The sequence below is a fragment of the Hyperolius riggenbachi genome, chromosome 8, assembly GCF_040937935.1.
Source record: "Hyperolius riggenbachi isolate aHypRig1 chromosome 8, aHypRig1.pri, whole genome shotgun sequence".
NCBI classification, from domain to species: Eukaryota; Metazoa; Chordata; class Amphibia; order Anura; family Hyperoliidae; genus Hyperolius; species Hyperolius riggenbachi.
This window is the reverse complement of record NC_090653.1, coordinates 129,921,118-129,946,951: the sequence shown is the minus strand read 5'-3', so window position 1 is coordinate 129,946,951 and position 25,834 is coordinate 129,921,118. Positions and strand designations below refer to the sequence as shown.

The 25,834-nt window shown below is 44.7% G+C and overlaps 1 protein-coding gene across 1 annotated transcript in view; it reads right to left on the bottom strand.

The window, feature by feature from the left end:
- Nucleotides 1–8,143: 8,143 nt before the first annotated feature.
- Nucleotides 8,144–25,834, bottom strand: part of UBE2A (ubiquitin conjugating enzyme E2 A) — a 33,235-nt gene continuing 15,544 nt past the window's right edge. The window contains exons 4-6 of the mRNA XM_068251091.1: nucleotides 10,828–10,917; nucleotides 9,331–9,419; nucleotides 8,144–9,237 (exon numbers count right to left, since the gene is read on the bottom strand). Of these exons, the coding sequence (XP_068107192.1) occupies nucleotides 9,109–9,237; nucleotides 9,331–9,419; nucleotides 10,828–10,917 (308 nt within the window). The 3' untranslated portion in view covers nucleotides 8,144–9,108. The remainder of the gene's footprint in view (nucleotides 9,238–9,330; nucleotides 9,420–10,827; nucleotides 10,918–25,834) is intronic.

Here is a 25,834-nt window from a genome sequence, read left to right as displayed (position 1 = left end):
ACTTCAATTTTTTTTTTTTTTAAATAAATCTAGTAAAGCAAATCTGTGAGGAACAAAAGGTAGAGATAGTGATTCATCCTCTGCTGAGAGCTGCTATCCGGGACTCTCTTCTTCCCGGCTGCCCTTCTTTCCAAGTATGACCTTCTCCCTTACTGGACATGTTTGAGTATGGTCTTTGTCCATGAGCAGCTTTGTTTTACTGGGCATGCAGAGAGGAAAATGCCATGCACAAGTAGCTTTGTTCTACTGGGCATGCACAGACCATGCGCAGTATGGGAGCGTAGCTACGATAGCTCTTGCCAGATATGTTCAGAGGGACCTTGTGAACTATCCAGAAGGTTCCTAGTACTGAGCTACACAATGCCTATCCAGTTAAATGTGTTTCAGGTATGCTTTTAAACAACACCTTATTTTTCTGGACTTGGTCCTTTAGGTGAAATTGCAGGGCCAAGGGTGTACAGATCCAGCTACCAGAGCCTTCTGTTGCTATGTGGGAGGAGAGGGCCAATGGAGTACCTCCAAGTTGCACCATGTAGGGAGTAGAGCAAACAATGCTCTCAGCAAAATCAATCCACAACCTGGCTAATACATACTATACCTAACTCCTTTATTTCAATTGAAAGAAGAGCTCTTGTAGTGTGAACCAGCCCTTTGTCCTGGTTGTAACACAGAGCGCGCATATACAGTATTTGTCTAACACAGCCTCTCTCAACCTTTCTACCCTGGAGGAACCCTTAATATAACTTTTGGATCTCAAGGAACCCCTACAATGTTTTGGTCTCAAGGAACCCCTGCATTCATTTTGCAGGAGGCATGGTCTTTAAAAGTATGCATGGTTGTTATTTCACTACCCCCATTACACTGTCTTCTGAGCCCCAAATTAGTGCTTCGTTACAGTACCACCTATTATTGTGTGCTCTATTATACTTTCCCCACGATAGGGGAAAATGCCAAGGAACCCCCTGCAGAGTACTCAAAGAACCCTGGGGTTCCAGGGAACCGTGGTTGAGAAAGCCTGGTCTAACATATGGGACAGTACTCCATTCTGCTGCACAATGCTGTGGTAGCCATTTTGGTTCAGAGTGCCTCTCACTCTGCGCAAGTCACTGATCCAGCAAACAGCCCCAGACCATCAGACTTACTCCATGTTTGACACTAAGGAACCTTTTCTTTTTTTGTGTAATGATCTGTAAGATATCAAATTTTGATTCGTCTATCCACCTTGCTGCATGAACATGATAATATACTGACCATTACCAAATTCATCCACCCTTCCATCTCTTAGCTAGTGCCAATAAAAACAAAAACTGTTCTCATAGGAACCAGTAGCCTATTCAGCATGACTCTTGCTGCACACAACTGCTGCTAACAATACTGAATCCAATAGCCACCAGAGGGCATATGGAACATTAGAAGCATACTAGCAGACATTCACTAATGGAGAAGAAGCCAATCTGAACTCAGGAGCAGCAGTTTCACTTTGTTTTGTGTTCTGTATAGCCTCCCAACCAGGTTCTAAAGGGTTGTGTTTTTTTTTTTTTTTTTTTTTGCAATCCAAAATTCTCTAGTTCTATTCCTATTTGGGTTTCAGACTACAATGGTACCTTCAGTAAAACTAAAGTGCCCAGTTAACTGACCTGGTGCTTCTTCCAGTCCCCTGTAGTCCTTTACGATCATCGCTGTCATTCCTCTCTGATCCATTCAAGAGCTGTGCCCCTCTGAAAGCTGTCTGAGTCGCAGGCTACTGTGCATGACAACTCCATGCTTTTTCATTCACACTACTATGGAAGGAGCCTAGGGTCACACATGCAGCTTTTGCAATTCAACTGTTGAATGGATCAGACCACAACAATGAAAGCACAATCCAGAAGGCTGTAAATGGTGCTAGGTAAGTTTAACACTTTACATTTTCAAATATTTGACATGCATGTTATTTGAAAGGAAACATTTAGATTGCAAGAGGTTACACTTTACGGACTATTCCAGTCCTATGAAACTTCAAAGAAGCACTTTAACCAGTTACATTGAGCAACAGACCCCTTTAAATTTTGATAAGCATTAAAGAGACTCCGTAACAAAAATTGCATCCTGTTTTTTATCATCCTACAAGTTCCAAAAGCTATTCTAATGTGTTCTGGCTTACTGCAGCACGTTCTACTATCACCATCTCTGTAATAAATCAACTTATTTCTCTCTTGTCAGACTTGTCAGCCGGTGTCTGGAAGGCTGCCAAGTTCTTCAGTGTTGTAGTTCTGTGATGCATCTCCTCCCTCCAGGCCCCTCTCTGCACACTGCCTGTGTATTATTAAGATTAGAGCAGCTTCTCTCTTATCTTTTACAAGCTGGATAAATCCTCCTCTGAGCTGGCTGGGCTTTCACATACTGAGGAATTACATACAGGAAGAGCTGTCTGCACTCTGCAGGAAGAAACAGCCTGACACTTCAGTGGAAGATAGCTGCAAGGGGAAAGAAACACACAAATGATCTCTTGAGATTCAAAAGGAAGGGTGTATACAGCCTGCTTGTGTATGAATGTATTTTCTATGAGTGGACATACTGTACATCAACCTACTTCCTGTTTTGGTGGCCATTTTGTTTGTTTATAAACAAACTTTTTAAAACTGTTTTTAACCACTTTTAATGCGGCGAGGAGCGGCGAAATTGTGACAGAGGGTAATAGGAGATGTCCCCTAACGCACTGGTATGTTTACTTTTGTGCGATTTTAACAATACAGATTCTCTTTAAACACCAGAAATGACTGGAATATGGAGACCATATTTGCTTTTAAACAATACCAGTTACCTGGCAGTCCTGCTGATGTCCTTGGCTGCAGTATCTGAATCACACACCTGAAACAAGCATGCAGCTAATCCAGTCAAATATTTGATCTGCCTGCTTGTTCAGGGCCTTTCACATTGGTGAGGCGCAGCATTTTTCCACAGCTTAACTGATGGAAGTAGCTAATCTAACACGAGCACAAACTTACGTTACCGTGCAACCTCTGGGGCAATGGGCGGTGGACCAGAAGTGATGTACATTATGGCGACATGCGTGTTTTAAACAGACCGCTGCAAGTCTTAAGCTCAACACACACCATACAATCTTGGTTGTACAGATTTACCAAATCTATGTAGTATAAGGGCCAACAGACTGAAAATACCTTGAATGATTGATTGGATAAACTCTTATACTACATGAAAGTGGTAAGATTGAACAACCAAGATTGTATGGTGTGTGTTGAGCCTTACACATTGCGGGAGCATATTTTAGCAATACACTTCCACACACGTCATCAATTCAGTCAAGTGAGTGCACTTCCTGCTTGGCCTGCTGCCAGGACGGGGATTACAGCATTAACCCCTGAAGTCTGTTTTTCAGCACTGCAACCACAAATATACAGTGCGAAACTGATCTTAGTGCCTATGGCTAAAAGCAGCATCATCTAAACCCCCCCTCCTCCAATGTTAATGTCCATTCCTGTTCCAACTGCCACAGTTGTCCAATTTTGTCCACTGCTTCACCATGAGCACCCCCACTTGCCACATATAGCAGGTTGCTTGTGTGTGACAGGGGTCACATTTGTCTTTCAGTTTCTACACTTTGCAGAAAACTGAAAGACAAGTGTGACCTCTGCCTTACAGCAGCTAATCTAATTTATAGAGAAAACTGACAAATTGCGCAAGATGTCAGTTTTTTTTCTGCGTGCGAAAACTGCATTCAAGTGTGACCTTGCTTATTGATTAACATGAGTTCTCAGTTGAAGTCAGTTTTTCTGTGCAGAAAACGCGTACGAAAGCCGATAAGTGTGACCCCTGCCTGAAATCACTAATGTACGTACTTGGTGGAGAAGTAGCAAACAAGCCCGGGATCAGCTGGACAGTCACAGCAGCTGAAGCAGGCTGAGATTTAAATGCACAGAGGCGGACCCGACTGGAATCGGCTATTTCCAAGCAGAGAGCCGCAACAGCACCCCCGCTGGAGTCGGGGAAGGCAAATATTGCACAGCCTGACAAATTGTCAGCTGTACATTGCGAGGGCCAGAGCAAGACCACTGGGGGACTAAAGTTGCAACAGTATGAAATTCCACGGTATAACCGTCAAAAAAAAAAAAAAAAAACAACTACCACGGTATGACAGTATTATACAATTATTTGGACCCAGGCCCACACATTAAATGTGCCCCATCCCCACCCCAGTAGTAGATGACCACAGCATAGGTAGCCAAGGATAGGTGTAGCCAGGATAGATGCCTCTGCAGTATAGAGAACAGGAAGAATGAAGCCAGTACAGCATGCAGAACCCAGCAAGTATTTACTTATCCCCACCCCCAAAACAAGATTGTGCACGGTATGATTACCATGCACAAACCGCAGTATACCATCATACCGGTATACCACAGCAACCCTACATGAGCCGGAGGACAGGGAAAGCTGCAATAAGATCAAGATGCTTCCCCCTTCCCAAGGCAAGTACCCCCAGGGGTAGAGTCTCTAAAGGGAACCCAAACCCTAGGCAGAAAAGTTTCACTTACCTTGGGCTTTTACCAGCCTCCTGCACCCATCCTGTGCCTTCGATGTCACTCCTGGATCCTCTGGTCCGTGCCAGCAGCTAGTTTCATTTTTGGTGACTGAGTCGGCAAGCCGCCACACGTATCATTACACGTTACCACAGTAACAGGACGCTATAGCAGGTGTCAATGCATACAAAGATACCTGCTAACACCAGCTATAGCGTCCTGTTACCACAGTAATGTGTGTAATGATACGCATGGCAGCCCACAAACTCCGAGTCAGCAAAAAACAAAACTAGCTGCCAGCGGAGGACCAGAGGATCCAGGAGTGACGTAGAGGGCACAGGATGGCTGCAGGGGGCTGGTAAAAACCCCAAGTGAAATTTTTTTTCCTAGAGTTTAGGTTCCCTTTAACCTCCTGAGCAGTATGCCCGACACTGTGTCGTGCACTAAAAGCTAAGCTGAAAGCGGTATGCCTGACAGTGTCGGGCATGCCACTCAGGAAGCTTTCTAAAGCTCTCTGCTCCCAAGATAAGTTAGCTAGCTATACCTGACCCGTATAGCTAAGCTAACTATATGAGATGCAGCATAAAGCCCTCCATCTCCCCATCTGTCCCTGCATGTATCTGTCTCCTGTCTCTCCCTCCCGCCATGGTCTATCATACTCCCCTGGGTCCCCCCCCCCCTTTCATCTCCCCAAGTGTCCCCACATCCATGTATCTTTCACTTCACCATACCCCCTCCTCACCGGGTGCAATGTCACTCACCCTTCCTCTAGCCCGTGCCGATCACCGGCTCTGCTCTTCTCTGTTCACTGTACTGGGACACGACATGCTGGATGACGTCATGCCGTGTCGGAGTACAGTGAACAGAGAAGAGCAGAGCAGGTGATCGGCACGGATGAGAAGGAGGGTGAGTGACAGTGCACCCGGCCACCCACGATGACAGAAGGGGGGTGAATAGATACATGGATGCTGGGACACTTGGGGAGATTTGGAGGAAGGGAGGGGGGGGGGGGGAAATCACTGGGGTGGACCTGGGGGAGTATGGTAGACCATAGAGGGAGGGAGAAACACAGATAAATACATGCAGGGACAGATGGGGAGATGCGGGGGGGGGCGCAGCTAGGGGGATTCACACGGAAGGGAGGTGAATCATGGAGGGGGGCTTTATGCTGCATCTCATATAGTTGGCTTAGCTATACGGGTCAGATATAGCCCGCCAACTTATTCGGGGGTTGGGGATCAGCCACCCCATACCTCTCGGAAGGGATGTAGTAGGAGGAAGGGATGGAGGCGGGGGGGTAATCGGCCATAGCTGCAGAGAGAGGTAAGCCAAGTAGCCACGTTGCAATTTTCTGATGATTTTCCCTCTGACCAACTATTTTTTTTTGAGCAGAGTGGTCATTTCCGCATATAGCGACATGGGTACAGGTGCACGTCCGCGTATCACTTAGCATCATAATAATGACTGTCACGGCAGATCGGATCGCTAGGATCCCCAACTATTCCCGCACAAAGTATCGTAATCGCTTGAAGTCTTGTTTGCTCCTGGCGTGTAGCGTAGGGTGACGTCGTGTGCACCCGTCAGGAAGAGGCATCACAGGACCAGTCGGGCAGCAAGTATGCAGCCTTAGGGCCCATTTCCACTAAGAAGTGATTAGAGTGAGGCTACCTAGCCGCATCACTTCCGCTAGCATCTGTGTCATTTCCACACCTCCTGATGTGGAAGTGTATGGAGGGGACGGCGGGCGGATGCAACCATGTGCGAATCTGCAGCATGCAGCAATCTCAGATTGCTCTGCACACAGTGGAAACTGTTCCAATGCCATACATTGGTTTCAGGAAACCTGTGGTGCGATGTGGCTATGTAGCCGCATCGCACCGCTTCTAGTGGAAACAGGCCCTTAGGGAGGGATGGATGTTTGGGGGGGGTATTTAGGCCAACGCTATCGCTAAAGAGGGAGTGATAGATGTTTGTGTATGTGGGGGGGTAAATCTGTGAGGGGTGCACGGGCCTCTTATAGCTAGCTAACTATGCGGAGGCACATAAAGCTGGCTAACTATACTTGGGAACCTGTAGCTGGATTACCTGGGCACCTAAGTTAGCTAACCTTTACGGGGGCACCTATACTTGGCTGCCTATATTGGGGGCACTTATACTCAAGTGACATGTTCCCTGGAGATCAGTGTTGACACCAGGGTCATGCACAGTCAACATCTGGCAGCAAACTATTTTTTTTGTGTGCATTGAATTCAGTACAGTAACCTGTGGTAAGACAGGACAGAATGTATGAATGCACACATTGGGGGGGGGGGGGGGGGGGGTGCATTTATACACTGGGGGTGGAAGGTAGCAGCGGATGTGGCAGACTGTGGCCAATTTCCAAGAGATTTCATGCTGAAAACAATCAGGAATCGGCCTGCGGTGTATATGCAGCCGACAGATCTCTCTCTAATCAGATTCGATCAGAGAGAGATTTGTCTCTTGGTCAAATCTGCCCATCATTGTTAGATGTATGACCATCTTTACATTTGTATTTGTGCATGTTGAGCAGCTGCAACTCAGAAGTGTAAATTATCAAAGATTTTGGGGAGTAATTTTGAAACTTTAGTTTTGATTTTATTTTGTGTTTCAAGCTTCTATTATACTCAATGTTTACTAGACCCTTGCTTGACACATTTTGGCAAGTTACAGGAAAAAGGGTTATGAAAATTGATTGGATTACTTTTTGCACATAAATCCATCAGAAAGTGAACGCCAGGGAGGTTAAAGCACACATGAAATCTTAAAGAAAAAATAAATTTACATACTTTCATCAATAAAGGAAAAAGTCCCCAATCCTCTGCAACCCATCCGCTACTGGCCGGCCTCCCTTCACAGCCATGCTTACCTCCATGTACAAGAATGGCCACACTGCGCAAGTTTGCACAAGTGGATCTGTGCTTCTGCGCACGCTGTATTTTGCGAATGTGCCGTGCAGCCGGGCTCTGAGGGAAAAAAATGTTACAGGGTTGCAGCGCATGAGGGGTGTAGGAATACCAGGGAAGTCTGGACCATCCAGAGGGTTTCCCCCTACTGAGTAACTTTAACCCAATTACAAATGTTCTTTAGTGTATCCCTTAACTCTGGATGCCCTAAAATGCAAGGGATTAGCATACTTTGTGAGGTCCTGTTCCAAAGATTTTTAGCCACAACTTGACTGTACACTGGCAGAATGTCTACAGGCACATATTGGGAAAAGTTTGAAGAAAGACTTAGATGACTAAGTAAAGGCATTTGGTGGATCAAGCTTCAGGGGAGAACACCAAAATACAGTACCATGTATATTAAAAAATAAAAAAAAAATTCAGATTTCAGGCACACTAATTAACATTCAATTTCGACAGCTGCCCGGAGAGGTCTCCTCATACCTGTAGAGATTCTGCTATGAAGCCCCAAGGTTCTGAACAGGAGCTAGGAATGAGCGGTGGAAAAATGACCATGGAATTCAATAGCAGCACTGACAGCCATTATTTGTAAAGGAGCTCTGCCTACCTGGGAATTACCCAGGCCTGTACTAAATGCTGGCTTTCAAAGTAACCACATGAAGCAGAGAACATAAAAATGAAAGCATATAGTTACATAAAGACTAGCAGGTTATTTTGTTTTTATTTACAAGTTTATATGATGTACAGTTTTACATGGGTTACTTGTGCAAACTTAAGGTCAGTATGTGGGCAAAACCAAACTAAACAATGAGCAGGAAAGAAAAGAAAGGCAAAAATGAAGGGGGGGGGGGGGGGGTGTTAGAAATAATAAAAAAAATTCACTTTTCCATTTCATCCAATCAGTGAAGAGATTGGCGGGGGGGGGGGGGGGCGGGGGGGGAAGAAAAGAAAAGTGTTTTGGCCGGTTAACATGATGACACTCATACCACAGTACATTCATGTTTAAAAAGAGGTTCTCCGTACAGCATAGACCAGCTCTAATCACCTGAGCAGTGCCAACTTTCTCAAACACTGATGTAATCCACAGGCCAACTCCTTTGTTGCAATTTAATGTAAACAGGTAATCTTTCATAATAAAAAAAAAAAAAAAAAAAAACAGGCAGAGGTTTAGTTGGACATCAGTGAACCTGAACAATTATTTCATTTTTATACTCAACGTGCAAAAAAATCCCTCTAAAACAGAAAGCAAGATAAAACCAAAAGTAAAAGAACATTCTGAATGCCAATCACCAGAGCTGCTGGCTTTAGTCCTTGTATGCCGATAGAGGTACACTACACCTGCCCATTGTCCTTCAAGGAGGCTGCGGAGGATTCTCCCATAACCTACAACAGTGAACAATGGTGACCCACGGAAGGGAGGAAGGAATCGTTTTGCAAGTAACCCACATATGGTACATTTGAATTCAACACGAATGCTTTCAGGTCTCCAAAGGTGGGGGGTGGGGGTTGGGGCAAGCATCATGCTGGGGGCCAAGGAAGGTGGCGACAGCACAACAGCCATTTGCGGTTGATGTAAATGTAAAGGTTCTAGCAAGAGGAAGATCACTCAAACACTTCATATATAGGTTTTCCTCCCTGATCAGAGTGTTCATGTACAAGAGCAAAGGTCAACAGTCACGCCAGCTTTGTTCCACTATTGCAGAAACCCTTTTCTCATATTCTCGCTTATTTTCCTGGTACAGCTGGGCTGCTTGGCTGTTCGCTGGACTATTGGGGTTTGGTTCATCCAGCAAAGACTAGAAGTGAAGAACAAACATTTCTTATAATGTGCTGTACACTAAACAGGACATCACAGTGACATCAGCTCTACAAGCTTTGGTTGAACTTACCTGTATAGAGGTTAAAATAGAAGACACATCATAAGTGGGACTCCAACGATTCTGAAGAATGTCCAAACATATACTGCCATCGGCATACACTGGGGAAAAAGAATAAATGTGTACCAGGTTTATACCGGCTATTGAATTTTAGTGCAGCAACTATAACATGAAAGCTCTATTTTTGGCAAAACAAAGGCTGCGATTTTCAGTGTGAAAGTTGGAGGTTAACAAAATGTAGCTAAATCTGCTAGTAGGTTGGTGTCTGTTGAGAATGTTAAGTTGGAGTGCAGTGTGGCGGGGTATGAAGGTGTACAGTATGGTTGTCCAATGTATGAGCATATAGTAGAGGGGTGAATCTAGAGCAGGGGTGTCAAATTCAATCACATAAGGGGCCAAAAATATAACAGTCTAAGTTGTGGGGCACATTTTTAAATAAGATTTACCATTTATTGAAAGGTCATAAAAATAGCCACATTTTAAAGGGAAGGTTCAGGGAGGGAGGTAAAAAAAAAAAAATAAAAAAATCAATATCCACTTACCTGGGGCTTCCTCCAGCCCGTGGCAGGCAGGAGGTGCCCTCGCCACCGCTCCCGATTGTCTCCAGTGCCAACCCGACCTGGCCAGGCCGGCTGCCAGGTCGGGCTCTGCTGCGCTCCAAGGCCTGGCACTTCTGCGTCCCACGCGGGGCGCGCTGTCGTCATCGGACGTCCGCCGGGCTGTAGTGCGCAGGTGGCCGACCCGACCGGGCCAGATCGGGTTGGCCACCGGGAGCCTGCGGAGCGGTGGCGAGGGCACCTCCAGCCTGCCACGGGCTGGAGGAAGCCCCAGGTAAGTGGATATTGATTTTTATTTTTTTACCTCCCTCAACCTTCCCTTTAAAAAGCAAACCCATTTGATACTTCGCACAGTAGAGGCTTCCCCACTACAACCCCTCTGCTGCCGGCTGGAAGGATTGGGTGGGGAAGGGGGGGGCTGGGGTCTGCCTTCACCTTTGCAGCCACACTCCCCTCCATGTATGCCTAAAGACAGCCTGCACAGTAGCAAGGAGCCAATCATGCATGCTTTTACCTCCATACACAAGCTGCTCTTTGCTATTGCACGGGCCGTACTTTCCACCTGCACAGTGCAGCTGTGCTCGTACAGACAGGGAACGTGGAAGCAAGCAATAAGACAAATATTGATTGTAAAGAGGGTTTCAGCACAGGAATGGGGGGGGGGGGGGGGGGGGATTAGGAAGATCAGGGAAGCCACTGAACTACCCAGATACTCATCTGCCCCCTGAGGATATAGATTATATATATATATATATATATTTTTTTTTTTAACCTGACCCTGTAAGTACACCAACACCACCTCTCAATGCATAAGTACTTCGAAATTGGGAGGGGAGCGATAAAGAAAAAAAAAAGGCTCACTTATAAAAAGCTGGAAATCATACCACTCTGAAGGTGAAATTGTACTTTGAACAAAGCCTTAAACTACATCCCATCACACATGCACACTTACCATTAGGATGAAACATTTTAGACACAAATCGAACTGTTGGTGGTTTATTCGGATACTCTTCTGTAAATTCTATTGTAAGTTTAAATGTGCCTAAAAACAGACAAAAAAAACGGATTCTTACACATTTCGGAATAATTCAATCTACATTTCACAACATGCAAAATCAACCACACTTGTCCTCGGTGTCCCAAAAAGTATCTAAGTCATGGCTCACACTTCAGCAACTCCACAGTGTTTTTCCCACATGCGGAGTCACATATAATGATAGTCTAGCATTTTAAAAAAATTAGAAAAAAAAAACCCTACATGAAAAGCGCTTTTTAAAAAAAATTGAAATCAATAGCTACTGTAGAAAAACCTGCAGGTTAAAAACTCAGCAAAAAATACGCACACAGTTGAGGGCAAAACGTTTGCAGGGAATCTTCTGCAATTCCCACAGGTGCAAGTGTGAACCCTTCCTAACATGCCCATGATACCCGCTAGCTTGTTAATTTTGCCACATTCATAAAGGCAGTAATGTTCTATTCACCAAGTCAGCACTATCTATAAACATCCAGCTTTTGCCCTTGTTTACATGCAAGCAGGATGTTTATAGGTAAACAAAAGCTACAGGAAAAAAAGCATCATTTAACCACTTCAGTACCAGCAGCCTCTGCCCCCTTAAGGACCAGAGGCTTCTGGTACAGTAAAACGCTGCTTTCTGACGAATTGCTGCAAAAATCCGCCGCTCTGTCCCTGCCCCAGGCTCCTCTTTCTGCAATCCCTATGACGGCAGAGCGCGGTGCGCCGGTCAGGAGCCACTCATTGGCTTCTGCGATGACAGGGCCAGGAGCTAATGAAAACTGCTCCTGACCAGCTCACAGAGCGTCGAGATCGGCGGAGACGTAGAGTCTAGACGTAGACTAGTCAGGGCCGCAGCACCACCTGCTGGACGTAGATTCGTACAGCCCACGGTCCTGAAGTGGTTAAAGTGTGTTGCACATGTCATAACAGAAAGAGGTTAGAAGGGGTGGTTACCCTTTACATGTAACAACATTGAGTAGATCACAAAGACACTACTAATACTACCCATACTAGGTCGCAACACAGCAACTTGAACCTCCACAGACTTGCATCGTAGCAGCAATGCTATGTTGCTTTTTAGCAGGAGATTTGCTTCCGTTAAGGTGCCCATTAACAGTAAATATTTTTTTTTCTTATATGTGATCATGAGCAGAGTTTTACAATCACATTGTGCAGAAAACCTCAGTGGAGAAAAAAAAAAAAAAAAAAAAAAAAAAAAACCATTCTATGGTCAATTGGAATACTAAGATCTTTCACATGGAAGGCTGAAGATGGTGAATTCACAGCTTGTAAACTGCTCCTGTGCACTGGCTGGGCGATGGAGGCACTATCAATACATTCTGGAGCAAACTATGCTGCTCAGTGTCTGAAGTAGTGGCTGGATAGTGCACTGGTTAAAGGACACTGCCTTTGAAATGGGAGACTAGGGTGCAAATGCTGGATAGGGTCAGTACCTATTCAGTAAGAAGTTCAAAGCAAGAATCCCCAACACTGCAGGGTGGCCTCTTCAGTGCACCCTTGGTGGCTGCTGCTTGAGTGCTTTGAGTCAGACAGGAGAAAAGCGCTATACAAATGTTCGATTATAAAGCTACATTTTAGCTGTAATCTATGGCGCAGCCAAAAAAATAATGAGCCAAACAGCACAGCTAAAAGTACTAAAGGATGACCAAGACATGGGACTATTCTGAAGTAGCTTCCTGAGTCTATTTAAATACTATATAACATATGCAAAGCACTGAAAATGCAGTCTGAAATGGCAGGATTCCAGTGTCACACCAGGAGCTGTATCCTCAGCAAGATCATGCCAAAACCATCTGAAGACAGGAGCAAAGTCTCACTGAGATCTAAAGGAATCACTTGTTTGCCATGATCAAAGTGCACACAAAATATTGGGCAAAGGCCCCATTATGTCTGTCCATACCATTGTTCTTTGCATCAAATTACTGTATTTCAAACAGTAACAAACACACTAAAGCTAAATCCAATTTTTGTGTCAAGTACAAAACATGTTGGGTGCAGTTACTTTAAGAGTGTGAGTATAATACAGGGCTGTGGAGTCGGTCCAAAAATCCACCGACTCCGACTCAGTTTAGGATTCCACCGACTCCTCTAATTTGCATATTACAATCTTGTTGATTGAAAGTATGTAACATGAAATTTGTCTCTTAACTGCCAACGCTTAGGAATTTTAAAAGACAACTGAAGTGAGAAGGATATGGAGACTGCCATATTTATTCCCATTAGTCATAGACAAACTAGTCCTTGGTAAGAGTACTTGTAAAAAGGTACAGGCCGGAACAAAGAACATCTATCAGGCCCTAGGCAATGTAACTGTGGGTACATGTAAGAGTGATGTGCAGGTACTCTGCAGGGGAATAAGGCGATTCTTCCTCTATTACACATTCTTCATGTACAATCTGAACCAGGTTTATGGGTGATAAACAACACCTCTGTTCAATGTGCACAACATTCTCATTGGATTCCCTGCAGCTCTGTGGAGAGTGCATATGTAGAGTATAGTAGTACTGTGTAACAAAGTAAACCTGAGACAGATGAAATTAAAATTTTATACATACCTGGGACTTACTCCAGCCCCCTTCAGGCTAATCAGTCCCTCGCTGTCCTCCCGCCACCTGGATCTTCTGCTATGAGTCCAGGTACTTGAGCCAGTCTGGCTTAGTGCGCATGCACACACTCCGCCGCGAGCGTACTACACCTGCGCAGCACTGTTGCGCAGGTGCAGAGCGCTCCTGGCTGTGGAAGCGGCATGCGGCCGGACTGCGCTGACTGGCTGAATTACCAGGACTCCTAGCAGAAGATCCAGGTGGTGGAGGTGGACAGCGAAGGACTGATTAGCCTGAAGGGGGCTGGAAGAAGCCCCAGGTATGTATAAAAAAAAAAAAAAAAAAAAACAAACAACAACAACTTTCTTTTCATCCTTCTCAGGTACCATTTAATTCGTAGTCACCAAACCAAAGTTTAACAACATATCAAATTATTTGATTTCATGAGCAAAGAGAGTACATTTGCATAAATCAGAATCAACGCAGAATTATTTCCATCTCATTGACCATCTCTATTAGTGACACGGCTACACATTAGGCTTTATACTTACATTATTATTATATGTTATTTCGTATATATGAGATTCCTGTGTACACATCATATATACAGTCACAATCAGATGTGTATATCTGACTTTAAAAATACAGGGACTGCTTTATTGAAGCAGCACAAGTAACTCATTTTGATTGGTTTATTTCATTTTTGTGAACCAAGCACAGCTATTACTGTATGTATAATTTATGATGACTATTATATGAGAAATAGAACATTTTATCATTTTCTATTTTAATTACAGTTTAAATTCATTAGGAGTCGGAGCATTTTTTTCCCGACTCCAGGCACCCAAAATTGCCCCGACTCAGACTCCACAGCCCTGGTATAATATAGATAGAGTAGCAAGAAAAAGTATGCGAACCCTTGGGTTAATAAGTGGTTGAACCGCCTTTGGCAGCAAAAACTAACCAAACATTTCCTGTAGTTGCAGATCAGAATTAAACAGTCCAGAGTAATTCTTGCCTATTCCTCTTAACAGAACGGTTTCAGTTCAGCAATATTCTTGGGATGTCTGGTGTAAATTGTTTTCTTGAAGTCATGTCACAGCATCTCAATCAGGTTGAGGTCAGGACTCTGGGCCACTCCAGAAGGCAAATTTTCTTCTGTTTAAACCATCCTGTTCATTTACTTCTATGCTTTGGGTTATTGACCTGTTGCAACACCCATCTTCTGCCGAGTTTCAGCTGGTAGACAGATGGCCGACAGATGGCCTTAAAGAGAATCTGTACTCTCAAATTCTTACAATAAAAAGCATACCATTCTATTCATTATTTTCTCCTGGGCCCCTCTGCTGTTTCTGCCCCTCCCTGCTGCAATCCTGGCTTGTAATTGCCAGTTTTAGGCAGTATTTACAAACAAAAAAAGACATGGCTGCTAACCAGAGTGTGATAGGCTGAGAGGAGCTCAGTCTGACACACAGAGCCAAAAGGGGGGGGGGGGGGCTGGAAAGTGTGTGTATAGCATCTATCCTAGCACGAGCAAAGTAGCACATTCCTGCCTGAGCCCGACAAAGCAGTCAGAGGAAAGAAGATCAGATTATATAACAGAGATAATACAGCCACTGTGCAACTAGAAAAGGCTGCAGTAAGACAGACCACATTAGAACAGGTATAGGAACTTATAGGATAGAAGAAATAAGGCTGAACATTTTGTTAGAGTCTCTAAGTTCTGCAAAATGTTTTGATAAACTTTGGAATTCATTTTCTTTGATAGCAATCCGTCCAGGCCCTGATGCAGCAAAGCAGCCCCAAACCATGATGCTCCCCACCACCATACTTCAAAATCTCATCCCAGTTGTGATGTTTGTGTGCTGTGCCTCATTTTCACCACACAGAGTTGCGGGTTTCTTCCAAACAACTCAACTTGGGTTGTATCTGTCCACAGAATATTTAAACTTTAAAGGATACCCGAAGTGACATGATGAGATAGACATGTGTATGTACAGTGCCTAGCACACATAACTATGCTGTGTTCCTTTTTTGCTTTCTCTACCTGAAAGTTAAATATCAGGTATGTAAGTGGTTGCCTCAGTCCTGACTCAGATAGGAAGTGACTACAGTGTGACCCTCACTGATAAGAAATTCCAACTACAAAACACTTTCCTAGCAGAAAATGGCTTATGTGAGCAAGAAAGATAAAGGGGAATTTAAAAAAAAAAAAAAAAAAAAAAAAAAAATCAGCGAGGGTCACACTGTAGTCACTTCCTAGTCAGGAGTCAGGAGTCAGCCACTTACATACCTGATATTTAACTGTTTCAGGCAGAGAAAAAACAAAAAACAAAAAAAACAGTTATTTGTGTGCTAGGCACTGTACATACACATGTCTATCATGTCACTTCGGGTATCATTTAACCACTTGCCGACCGCCCACTACCAATAGGCGGCGGCAAAGCGGCACCCCCAGGACCGCGTAACGCCAATCGGCGGCGTACCTGTGGGACCGATTAGCCGCCCACCCGTGCCGTCAACCCGCCGACAATTAGCAGCACCAGCGGGTTGTTAACCCCTGATCTGCTGCATACAAAGTGTAATACACTTTGTTAAGCTAACAAAGTGCATTACACTGGCTGCCTCCTCCCCTGGTGGTCCCAGTGATCGAGCGACCACCAGGGGAGGAGGCAGCCATTGTAGTAAAAAAAAAAAAACACACACACACACCTTCCCCCTGATCGCCCACAGCACCCCTCAGACCCCCCCCCCCCCCCCGATCACCCCCTCAGATCATTGTTTGCACCCAATCACCCATCAATCACTCCCTGTCAACACTATTTTAGATTAGGTCCTAAACTGCCCCCTGGGGGCTCCAGATCAGCCCCCACCCTCAGATCCTCCCCAGACACCCCCCCTCACATGCTCCCCAGACACCCCCCTCCCCCCATGTACTGTATATATCTATTCTCCCCTGTAATCACCCACTGATCACCCCGTCACTGCTACCCATCAGATCCGACCCCAATCTGCCCCTTGCGGGAACCCAATTACCCGCCCACTCCCTCAGATCGCCCTCAGCCCCCCCCCCCCCCTCCCGATCACCTCGCCAGTGCATTGTTTGCATCTATTCTCCCCTCTTATCACACCCTGAGACACCCAATCAATCACCTGTCACCCCCTAGCACTCCTACCCATCAGATCAGGTCCTAATCTGCCCCCTGCGGGCTTCTGATCACCCGGCCAAACACTCACCCCGCCCCCACCGCAGTGACAATTTTTTTTCCTGATCACTGCTGGTCTGACTTAATTGTGGCCGAAACCAACCGTTATGCCACACAATACGCAACCGCCAATCCAAGAAGCTACCATGCCCAGCCTTTTCGGGGGAAGCCACTCCAAGTTTCCGAACGTAACTTTTTTGGGCCTTTTCCTTAACATGGGTCTAGTCAAGAATGTATTGCAGTCTTATTGGTCTATGCACCCAATAAATCACATGCCCATGTTCTCTGCTGCCATGTCCAGGTCACGATTTGAGAACATCCTGCGCTTCAGTCCCAATACAACCTGTCATCTAAGAGGCCATCCTGCTTATGACCAGTTCCACAAAACTCGCCCCCTCAGACCACCTGTCATCAAAATGTGCAGATGCTTATACCCCTGAACAGTCATTGAGGCATTTGGTTTCCAGACTACTCACGGTTTTGGGCCCTAAAATGCCAGGGCAGTATAGGAACCCCACAAGTGACCCCAATTTAGAAAGAAGACACCCCAGGGTATTCCGTTAGTATGAGATGAGTTCATAGAAGATTTTATTTTTTGTCACAAATCAGTGGAAAATGACACAGTGGAAATTGATTTTTATTTTTCACAAACTTGTGACAAAAAGAATCTTCTATGAACTCATCATACTCCTAACAGAATACCTTGGGGTGTTTTTCTAAAATTAGGTCACTTGTAGGGTTCCTAAACTGCTCTGGCATTTTAGGGGCCCTAAACCATGAGTAGTAGTCTGGAAATCAAATGCCTCAAAATTACCTGTAAAACCCTAAAGGTACTCAGGACTTTGGGCCCTTTAGCACACCTAGGCTGCAAAAAAGTGTCACATGTGGCATCGCCGTACTTAGTAGTATAATGTGTTTTGGGGTGTATTTTTACACATACCAATGCTACGTGGGAAAAATCTCTGTAAATGGACAATTGTGTGTAAATTAAAAAAATAAAAAATCATTTAGAGATATTTTTCCCACCCAGCATGGCCATGTGTAAAAAATAAATAAATAAATAAAAAAAATGGTACTTATCCGTTAGCCGGGCGCATCCGGCAGGTGGCGCTAATTACTATTCCCCCTCCAGGCCGACATGGATAGTAGGGAAAGATGTAACTCTGGTGGAGTTGTCGCCACCTAGAGGATGCGCCCGGCTAACAGATAAGTACAAAAAAAAAAAAAAAAAAAAAAAAAAAAAAAAAAAAAACACACCCCAAAACACATACCATTTCTCCCAAGTACGGCGATACCACATGTGACACTTTTTTGCAGCCTAGGTGCACTAAGGGGCCCAAAGTCCTATGCGTACCTTTAGGCTTTACAGAGTGTCTTACAATTTAGCACCCCCCAAAATGCCAGGACAGTAAACACCCCACAAATAACACCATTTTGGAAAGTAGACATCCCAAAGTATTCAGAGAGAGGGGCATGGTGAGCCCGTGGCAGATTTCTTTTTTTGTCACAAAGTGTCATTTTCCACCAACTTGTGACCAAAAAAAAAATCTATGAACTCACCATGCCTCAGTGAATACTTTGGGATGTCTTCTTTCCAAAATGGGGTCATTTGGTTTTTTTTTATACTATCCTGGAATTCTAGCACCTCATGAAACATGACAGGTGCTCAGAAAAGTCAGATATGCTTCAAATGGGGGAAATTTACCTTTTGCACCATAGTTTGTAAACGCTATAACTTTTACCGAAACAAAAATCCAATAAGTGTCTATTGATCAAAGACATGTAGCAATAAGTTTAGACAAAAAATTAAATAGAAATTTTACTTTATTAGAAAAATGTCAGCACAGAAAGTAAAAAAAATAAATAAATAAATCATTTGACTAAGTTTATGTCTTTTTGATGACGAATAAAAACTAAAAATCACAGCAGCAATTAAATAGCACCAAAAGAAAGCTGTATTAGTGAAAAGGAGGCAAAATTCATTTAGATAGTAGGTTGTATGACCGCACAATAAACCGTTAGAGAAACTCCGACCAAGAATTGAACTTTATCCCAATCAGTAGCTGATACCCCCTTTTACATGAAAAATGTATTCCTTTTCACAAAGACCACCAGGGGGTGCTGTATGGCTGATATTGTGGTGAAACCCCTCCCACAAGAAGCTCTGAGGACCGAGGTACTTATGGCAGTTTGTCTGTAAACCTTGTTTCATTGTGGGAAATTGCTGTTTACAGCTGTTTCCAACTGCCAAAACAGCTAGCACCAGCTACATTATCTGCCCACAGTAACAATTGTCACCATGTAATAAATGTCAGAATGTAAATCGGGGAGAGGAAAGATTTTACAATGTGCAAACACTGACTAAATCATTTATACATAATTGTAAAAATTAAGCACTTTATTACATTTTCACTGGAGTTCCTCTTTAAAGCTGCAGTGGACTGAATCGAGAAAAAAAAAAAAAACCCATTCGCATTCCGTCGTTTTCACGTGAGAAATGTTCACCTCCCATTCATTAGCCTATAACTTTATTACTACTTATCACAATGAACTGATCTATATCTTGTTTTTTCCGCCACCAATTAGGCTTTCTTTGGGGGGGTACATTTTGCTAAGAGCCACTTTACTGTAAATGCATTTTAACAGGAAGAATAAGAAAAAAATGGAAAAAATCATTTCTCAGTTTTCAGCCATTATAGTTTTAAAATACATGCCTCCATAATTAAAACTCACGTATTGTATTTGCCCATATGTCCCGGTTATTACACCGGTAAAACTATGTCCCTATCACAATGTATGGCGACAATATTTTATTTGGAAATAAAGGTGCATTTTTTCCATTTTGCATCTATCACTATTTACAAGTTAATAAAAAAAAATAAAATATAGAAATATTAATCTTTACATTGATATTTAAAAAGTTTAGACCCTTAGGTAAATATTTAATTTTTTTATTGTAATGGTTTTTTTTTATTAGTAAAATTTATTGGGTAGTTTTGGGAGGGTGGGAGGTAAACAATAGATTTATAATGTAAATGTGTGTTAATTTTTTTTTTTTTTTTTACTGAGTAAAATGAGTTTGTTTACATGACGTCACTCTAAGCGTAACACGCTTAGAGCGACGCATGGGGGAGGTAGCCAGAAAAAGCACAGCTTCCGAGAGAAGAGCAATCAGTGATCGGGCACCATAGCCCGATTCACTGATTGCCTGGCTAACGAACCGCGGGCCGGGAGCGCGCGTGCACGCGATCGGCTGCAGTAGCGCGCATGGTTCCTGGACGTAGATTCTACGTTCAGGAACCAAAATAGGTTAACGGGTTTTAAGACTGCAGTCCTTAAGTGGTTAAACATGCAGCAATGTTTTGGACTACAGTAGCTTCCTCTGTGGTATCCTCCCATGAATTCCATTCTTGTTTAGCATTTTATGTATCGTAGATTTGCCAATATGGATGTTAGCATATGCCAAAGACTTTTTGTAAGTTTAGCTGACACTCTAGGCTTTTCACCTCATTGAGCATTCTGCGATGTGCTCTTGCAGTAAACCTTAACCCTCCTGGCGGTAACCCAGACCTACACTCAGGATATCCGCCGCAGGAGAATTTCTCTGCCCCGGGAGGTTTTTTTTTTTTTTTTTGTTTTTTTTTTTTAATAAAAATTGTTGTATCTGTTGTAGCTAGCAGTTCGGTAGCTACCATTGCGCATGATCGGGATTGCGCATGATCGGGATTGCGCATGACGTCAGACGTCCTGTCCAAATGTCACCATAGCGACGACTGAAGCACATTGGGGAGGCTGCGGCTCTCGCAGGATCGCGGCTATGTAAAGTATAGCGGGCGGGCCACGGGCCTTAGTTTGAGGATCACTGGTTTACATGGTGTGTTCAATAAAAACATGGTAACATTTAATCATCTGTGTGGTATTAGTTTAAGCTGACTGATTGTTGTGACTTAAAGAGAAACTCCGACCAAGAATTGAACTTTATCCCAATCAGTAGCTGATACCCACTTTTACATGAAAAATATAATGATTTTCACAAACAGACCATCAGGGGGCGCTGTATGACTGATTTTGTGCTGAAACCCCTCCCACAAGAGGCTCTGGTACCGTACGGTACTCTGGGCAAACTGCCACAATGTAACAATGACACACACAGGAAATGGCTGTTTATAGCTGTCTGTTAAAGCCAGAACAGCTACATAATCTGCCCACAGTAACAATGTCACCATGTAATACATGTCAGAATGTGAATCTGGGAGAGGAAAGATTTTACAATGAGCAAACACTGACTAAATCATGTATACATAATTATTGTAAAAATTAAGCACCTTTTTATATTAAATTATTTTCACTGGAGTTCCTCTTTAAATGAAGACCAGAACACACACACACACACACACTTTCTTGCTACTGTACATGGCAAATGGGCTACAGAGATAGGTGTATGTACATGAATAGGATAATACTGCGGACAGTAAGGACTACTGCATAATTAACAAATTCTGTATTTCTAGGGGAGTAGCAGAACTGTTTGAAATAGAGTAAAGCAGAGTGGTTTAAGGGAGGGGGAAGAGGAGAAAAAGAAAAAAAAAAAAAGTTATAGCTACCCCCATGATGGATTTCCGATCAATAATATCTGCCTTTTTCAAACATTCATACTATAGTGTATTGTATATCACCACTGGAAGCACAACAAATGAAATCATGCCTTTTTAACTGGCTGAGATTGAGAAGACTCAATAAGACACTGCTGATACATTATGAAAACTATGTAGCTATTCTAAATACAGGCAAGAGCTATGTAGCATGGTACAATGACATCACACAAAAAACAGGCCACCATTTACAAACCGGTCTCTCCGTTGCATCAGTCATAAGCAATCAGCAATGCTACAGACTAAACAGGAACTGTAACCAGGATCTAGTTAATTACACACAAATTAGTCAACAGCAGTCCTTGTCAATCACCTGCAAAATATTAAAGAGAACCCGAGGTGGGGATCATACAAAGAAATCTATACACAGAGGCTGGGTCTGGCTATAGTGCCCAGCCTCTGTTGCTAGTTGAATCCCCCCTAAGTGCCCCCTGCGCTCCGCTCTCCCCCTAAATCACGGCCGCGCTCTAGGGCAATGTTTACCTTACTAATGTCACTCATGCCGCTTCCCCCCGCCTCCTGCAGAGCGCCGGTCCCCGCCCGCATCCCTTCCCTCCAATCAGCGGCGAGGGAAGGGACGTGGGCGGGGACCGGCGCTCTGCAGGAGGCGTGGGAGCGCCGCAAGTGACACTAGTGAGGTTAATACAGCCGGCTGCGACACGCTGCGTGTCGCCAGCGCGGCTGCAATTTATGGGGGGGGGGGGGAGCGGAGCGCAGGGGGGACTTCGCGGGGATTCAACTAGCAACAGAGGCTGGGCACTATTGCCAGACCCAGCCTGAGTATAGATTTCTTTGTACGATCCCCACCTCGGGTTCTCTTTAAATTGAACAAGACTAAGTAATACAGTGCATATATAACTGTCTGCAAATTCGAGTACTTGCGAATCAGAAGATGTGGCAAAACAGGCATTTACAAAACTGTCTACTTAGACAAAAAAAAAAAAAAAAAAAAAAAACACACAAACCCTTACATCGCGCTTTTCTCCTGGCAGACTCAAAGCGCCAGAGCTGCAGCCACTAGGCCGCGATCTATTACTGAACCATAGAACATGTAGGAGGAGCTCTCAGATGGATAACACTACCCCATTACCTTACAGCCATTTTGTGAGCATTACCCACGTCAGAAGGATAAGGTGGCTGACATTTATTTCCTTTTAAACAATGCAGATTGCCTGGCTGTCCTGTGAGCCTCTGTCTCCAATAGGCTTAGCCACACACCCTGAACAAGCATGCCAATCAGGTGTTTCTGACCGAAGTCTGGTTGGATTAACCGCAAAAGGTCCGAGCATGCACAGAAAACCCTGACAACCAGTTACCAGGGCTGATTACGGATAAACGGCAGACTGTGGGAGGATGGTGAGGGACTCAGACGTGCTTATGGGGCTGAAGCAACCACACCCCCCCCCCCCCCCCCCATGTATCAAATCTTTCTTGATCTACATCTCTGGCACACTAACTACCTGAAGACCGCTCCACGCTCATGGGCGTGGCGGCAGCCCCAGGACCGCCTAACAGCGATTGGCGTCAGGTCCTAGAGCCAGCTACTGAAGGAGATCACGCACGCATCTCCTTCTTGGGGGGCATGCTCCGCCCCATCTTCAGTCTCCGAGCGGCTGTTGCCGCTCGGGAGGCTGTTAGACAGCGTGATCGCCGTCTGTTTACATAGTACAGCGCTGAGATCAGCAGCGGCGATGTACTGGGTACAAGAGAGCGACCGGCTCATAGGCAGAAGCCTATGACAGCCGATCGAGTGTTTGGCCCGCTGGGGGGAGGGAGGGGACTTCAAAATTAGTAAAAAAAAAAAAAAAAGGGGGGGGGGGGGGGGAGTGTGCTGTGTTGTGCTGCCCTGCAGCTTGGCCTTAAAGGTGAAGTGGCCAATTATGAAAACAGCAGCCTGGTCTTAAGGGGGGTTTACCACTGTGGTCCTCAAGTGGTTAAAGCAAAAATAAACTTATGAGAATTCTATGTGTACAGCTAAATAAAACATTAGTAGAAAAGAAAAAAAAAAAGTCAGTTTTTCATTACAGGAAGAGTTAAACTTCAGTTATCTATGCAAAAGCGCTTCTCTGAGCTCTTCGACCCAACTTGGGTCGAAGACAGTACTGTTTTCTGATGCACTTAAAAATGAGAAACAGCAGAAGACAGGTTGAGATAAAGCTTTACTGCAGGAAAGGGTCATTAGCTCTGCTTTGTTTTATAATTTAAAGAGAACCTGAGGCAGGTATTTTAAATCTTAACGAACAAGTGACACCCATGCTAACCTAGAAATAAACACACATAAGTAGATAAATACTACTTCTACTTACATAACAGATGTATTGTGCTATCCACGTAACTATTCCTGTGAATTTTATAAAGGAAAAAAGCAGAGAATCCTACAGTGGCCATCTTGCCAAGCTTAATGCTGACATCATATCCTCCCTGACTCTCGTTGCCCCCCCTCCCTTCTCTTGCTCATTGTGTATTTATTAGCTGCCCTCCCAGAGTATTTTATTTACACATCCAATCACTGAGTCACCTCCGCCTTGCTTGTAAACACGTGATCAGCTAGGCAGGGAAATAAATGGAAGAGGAGGAATATATTATAGATAAAAAGAACTCCCAGCATTCAACGTTTTAGCACTGTGGCACTAGGACCAGTGCTCCTAAAGTATGTGATAACTCCAAACCATAAGAGCAGAAAAAGTTTTGAACGCAGGATTAGCATCTTTATCACTTAATACACAGACCAGTTGCTGTTGAAATTTGATTTTTATGGTGACAATACCGCTTTAAGAGAACAGAGGCATGTCCTTTGCACAATGGCGTGTATCGCTATTGCCGCCTCTAGTCCCCCCGGGGTCTGCTGTGCCCCCCTGTAAAAAAGCGCCAGGCTAGCAACAATCTGCTGGCCGCTAGCCTCGTATTTACCTTCAGCCTATCAATTAGTCAACGCTCTACTGCCGCTGCCTGCCTCCGTGAGCTTCCTCCAATCGGAAACTAAGCCGCGACCTGGGAGGTACTTCCTGGGTTGCAGCTTAGCGTCCAAATGGAGGAAGCTCACTGAGGCAGGCAGCAGCGGGGGAGCGCTGACTTATTGGCAGGCTGCAGGTAAATAGAATGCTTGGGACAAGAGGGTTGTCACTAGCCTGGCGCTATTTACAGGGGGGCACAGCAGACCCCTTGAGGGAGGGGGTGGGTGGGACGAATACCACTAGCGTCAGCAATAACTAAACAGTCATGTCATTGTGCAAAGGACACACCTCTGCTCTCAAGACTTAAAATAGCTGCCCCAGGTTCTCTTTAAATTCTTTACATTGAGTGTGGTTTGTAAACTGTGTGCGTGTGCGTGCGTGCGTGCGTGTGGCGGGGGGGGGGGGGGGGGGGACACACAAACCCCATAACTGAAAATAAAAATAGAGACTTATTTGCTACAAATGTTTATTCATTATCCGTACTACACAATCCATTAAAAAAAAGGTGCGCTTCAAACGTATGCATTCCAAACCATTTATTATGATGGGGTCCTTTAAATGCCATCGTTTAATATTTTCAAGGGTGGGAGAGGACATACACAAGAGATACCTGTTAAAAACAAACTTAAATTCCGTCAAATGGTTGACTGACTCTTCAGATGAGCCCGGAACCATTTTTTAAGCCCAACTGCAAAATTTAAACTACCGGTAACTACTACAAATAATTGCCTGCAAAAGATCTATTAGAGCAGGGGTCCCCAACCACCGGGCTGTGGCCCACTGCCGGTCCGTTGGCAGTTTCCAGCTGGGCCGCGGCGGGTCTGTCATCTTGCCCTTCCCCCCCGCGGCCGCTTGTTACTTTATGAGCGGGCGGCCGATTCCGGGTTCCCCCAGGCGCCGCTCTCCTTCATGCATGCAGTACTATCTCCTCCTATAACAGCAGCGCGTCTTCTGTAAGGAGGGAAGGAGGCGGGGCAGCGGTTCCCATGGTAGCGGCGATGCATATCGCCGCTACAGGAAGCTGCTGCCCCGCCTCCTTCCAGTAGACGCAAGACTCGCTGCTGTTATAGGAGATAGTACTGCATGCATGAAGGAGAGCAGCGCCTGGGGAATACAGAAGCATCCGCCCGCTCATAAGGTAACAGAAGCGGCGGCCGCGGGGGCACCACCTACGCATACTGGGCACTACTAGCTATAGCTGGGCACTATACTAGCCATGCTGGTGCACTATACTAGCTATACTGGGGTAACTATACTAGCCTAGCCATGCTGGGCACTTTACTAGCCATACTGGGGCACTATACTGGGCACTTTACTAGTTATACTGGGGCACTACCTACCCATACTGGACACTATATTAGCTATACTGGGTGCTATACTAGGGCACTACCTACCCATACTGGGACTATACTAGCTATACTGGGGCACTATACTAGCTACACTGGGGTAACTATACTAGCCATACTGGGGCAACTAAACTCCCTATACTGGGGCAACTAAACTCCCTATACTGGGGCAACTATGCTAGCTATGCCGCCGCACCCCAGCCCCTCCCCCCGTAACCCGCT